The sequence below is a fragment of the Macrosteles quadrilineatus genome, unplaced genomic scaffold (genome assembly GCF_028750875.1).
Source record: "Macrosteles quadrilineatus isolate MER2022 unplaced genomic scaffold, UCM_ALF_1.0 Scaffold_2__2_contigs__length_208266976, whole genome shotgun sequence".
Lineage (NCBI taxonomy): Eukaryota > Metazoa > Arthropoda > Insecta > Hemiptera > Cicadellidae > Macrosteles > Macrosteles quadrilineatus.
In genome coordinates, this window is record NW_026542595.1 from 103,851,013 (window position 1) to 103,854,532 (window position 3,520).

General features: G+C 42.3%; 1 protein-coding gene across 1 annotated transcript; it reads left to right on the forward strand.

Moving 5' to 3' along the window:
• The first annotated feature begins 254 nt into the window (after positions 1–254).
• On the forward strand, positions 255–3,277 carry LOC128984710 (uncharacterized). The gene is made up of 2 exons (XM_054404051.1): positions 255–449; positions 686–3,277. The coding sequence occupies exons 1-2, from the start codon at positions 255–257 to the stop codon at positions 3,275–3,277; spliced, it is 2,787 nt and encodes a 928-aa protein (XP_054260026.1).
• Positions 3,278–3,520: the final 243 nt, after the last annotated feature.

Consider the following 3,520-nt stretch of genomic DNA (forward strand, 5'->3'; position numbering starts at 1 on the left):
TTTACCGACAAAATAATTATACCGGGAGTAATAACGTACCATGTAAGCTTTGAGTAGGTACATAGTAGTGACAAGATAGTTAGTGAGCTTTAAATCATAATACTAATAAGAAAAAATGATTGTTAATACGATTAACAAATGAATATCCATTTACCTGACTGGATTTATACGAAAAATTTATCCTAAAAATGTAAGAATATTCCCTATGGCCTATAAATAACTTTAAATTAAACGAGTACTAGGTTTACTGCTATATGGGGACTTCCTTGGGACCGGGAACCAAGGAAAAGTGCAGTGACGTAGGACATGTTGCTGTCTCAGTGCCCATCTCGGATTCCTTAGCTTTTACAGACAATAGGCCTATACAAAATCCTCTAACCTCAAATGTGCCTAGGAAGCACGACTTGGCCAGGGATGTGGCTCCTGTACCTAAAACTAGTAACCATATGGTATTTGGCTATCTTAACATTTAGTGTTTGCGTACTAAATTAAATGTCACCTCACTTTTTTGCGAAGAAAATCAATTAGACGTTTTCTGTGCCTGTGAACATTGGCTAGGAAACAGTGAGATACACGCTTTCAGCAAACTGAACTCATTGCAACTAGTAGCAAGTTATTGTCGTGACCTGCACAAGAATGGTGGTGTCTCATTTATATATCATGTCACAAGATATATGTGAAACAGGACTTGCTCACTAGGTCTAGGCCTATTAATCTTGTGCAGTATTGCAGTGAACTCGACATTGAGATAGCTGGTATAGAACTGATGGACAAATCCCTCATCGTCCTCAGCATATATCGCTCGCCTGATGGGCAGGTTCTGAAGTTCTTCGATCTGCTCGACCAGTGTCTAGGCTATCTTGCTGGTTTCAAGAAAAACATTATTTTGGGCGGAGACTTCAACATAACCCTCAATGCCAACGATGTAATGGCCAATGACTTCGTGGATCTTCTACGCTCTCATGGACTGTTCATCACTAGTCTTCTGCCTACGCGTGGACCTCGCTGCCTTGATACAGTGGCCACAGATCTTAACATATGGGAATATCAGGTTTGGACAACCGAACCGTATGTGGCGGACCATCAAGCGGTTCTCATGAAAGTCAACTCCAGTATGGTGAGTCCTTCTTTAACAGTTCCTGCATGGTTAAATCTCTATACTAGACATTATAGGTTATTAGATGAAGATCTTATTCCTAGTTTTAAACATGCTCTTTCACAGGTCCCCTGGGATGATGTCTTATTTGGCAAGCAAGCCGAATCGGCTTTTGAGGCATTTTTTGATGCATACAATTCAGTTTTTAACACTTTTTTCCCCTTAAAAGTCAGCCAAAAAGTAAACCCTCAAACCAAAAAAACCCCACTCCGGCCTAGGGACAAATCTTGGTTTACTGCAGAGCTGAAGCAGATACAAATGTTTGTTCTAGCATTCAGGGATAGGTACATGACAGCGGAGACCCCCGCCAATAGGGAGCATTTCTTTAATCTTTACACCAGAGCCAAAAGGTTGTATAGAATTAAAATAGACCAGGCAAAGAAAGCTTCTAATGTGAGGCTCATTGAAAGCTCGCTAAATCCTTGTAAGGCGGTTTGGAACTTGGTCAACAACAACCGTAATACCGGTCAAGGGCCGTCACCTGCCTCTAAATGTTCTGCTAGCCCCGATGACTTTAACACCCATCTCATCAGTACTGTAGCAGGCATTGTAGGCACCGCTCCTGTAGATAATAATGAAGTAGTCAAAGGCATACAGTCTCCTGATGCCAACCTTTCATCCTGGCAACCTCTTACACCAGAGAGCCTTGTCACCATGGTAGGCCATTTTAAGACCTCTCACAGTCCCGACATATATGGAATGACTACTGTCATCCTAAAACACACTGTTAATATTGTTGCCATCCCTCTTTGCCAGGTCCTGAACTCTTGCCTGAGTGCCGGAATATTTCCTAGAATCCTAAGGGTGTCTAGAACTGTCCCCATATACAAAAAAGGAGATCCAGCAAGTGTACAGAGCTATAGACCCATATCTATTATACCAACCTTCGCTAAGGTCTTTGAAACAGCCATCAAACTCCAGCTAGTCTCTTATCTTGAGCGCAATAACCTGATGTCCAATCTTCAACACGGCTTCCGTAAAGACAGATCAACAGTCACTGCCGTCTCTGAGCTCGTACATCGCATTCAACAAGCCTTTGAGGATACCAACACTGTTGCCTTGACATTATGTGACTTGAGCAAGGCATTTGATTGCGTCTCACATGACATTCTGCTTGCCAAATTAAATAAATATGGGGTGCGTGGTGCAGTTTACGACACCTTTGTGACATATTTGGAGAACCGACAGCAGGTCGTCTCGATAGCTGGAGCTAAGTCCCGAGCTCTCAATGTTCCTCACGGGGTGCCTCAGGGATCGGTTGTGGGCCCTGTCCTCTTTCTGATAGCCATAAACGATCTTGAGCTAAGTGGCAATGCACTCAGGTTTGCTGATGACACTACCCTAATTTCTGTTGGTAACAATCCAGGAACTGCCTCAGAAAGAGCTGAAGTGATGTTTAGGGCAGCAAAGGACTGGTTTGAGACAAATAAATTAAAACTAAACCAAGACAAGACACAAAAAATCCTGTGCTCACTTAATTCAAACTTGGCTCAGAACGTTGTCAAGGTAAATCTGCTAGGCTTTACGATTGACCCAAAGCTGAGTTGGAAAGACCATGTGGATAACGTGGCTAAGAGGTTGTCGAAAGTAACACATCTTCTCAGGAAGTTAACGAGACTAGTTGATAAAGCTTACCTAGTTGTGGTATACCACGCTTTATTCCACAGCCACGTTACTTACGGTCTCCAGCTATGGGGTCATGCAGCTAATGTCTCCAGAATCCTAAAGCAGCAGAAGAAAGCTCTGAGAATTATGACTGGCAGCGGGCGACAGGAGCACTGCAAGCCTATATTCGCTGACTTGGGCATACTCACCATTCATAGTAACTACATCCTTCAATGTGTCAGCTACGTACACTCCAATGTAAATACCTTTACCACCAGACAGCAGGTGCATGCGCATAACACCAGACGCAAAAATCTCATTGACGTACCCTATTGTAGGCTCAGCAGGACAAAAGACGCTTTCCCTGTCATGGCCCTCAGACTGACCAATAAGTTGCCGGTTGCAGTAAGGGATTTAAACCACAATCAGTTTCAAGCAAGGTTAAAGTGTTGGCTAAAAGCTAGGCCGTATTACTCTCTCAAGGAATTCTTTGAGGACGACCTCACAGGACTCTAAATCTACCGCCATAAAGTTTTTTAAGTTCTTTTGGTCTAATGACCATACAAAGTCTGTATATACTGTAAATAGTTTTTGTAAATATTGACGCAGCCTATCCAGCTTATGCTGGTATCAAGCCAAGGAGGAGGTAATAAAGGTAGTAATAAAGGTATAGGGAGGGTACTAAAGTGTGTATTTATGTTAAATATTAATAGCTTAGTATAAAATAAATAAATTTGCCAAGTTTGATCCAAATATACC

What these genes read in the sequence shown, in the direction of transcription:
- LOC128984710 (XM_054404051.1), top strand. Translation starts at nt 255, where the DNA reads ATGGGGACTTCCTTGGGACCGGGAACCAAGGAAAAGTGCAGTGACGTA. An exon ending in CTAAAACTAGTAACCATATG is followed by an intron (nt 450 to 685) that starts GTATTTGGCTAT and finishes TATGTGAAACAG; the next exon opens with GACTTGCTCACTAGGTCTAG.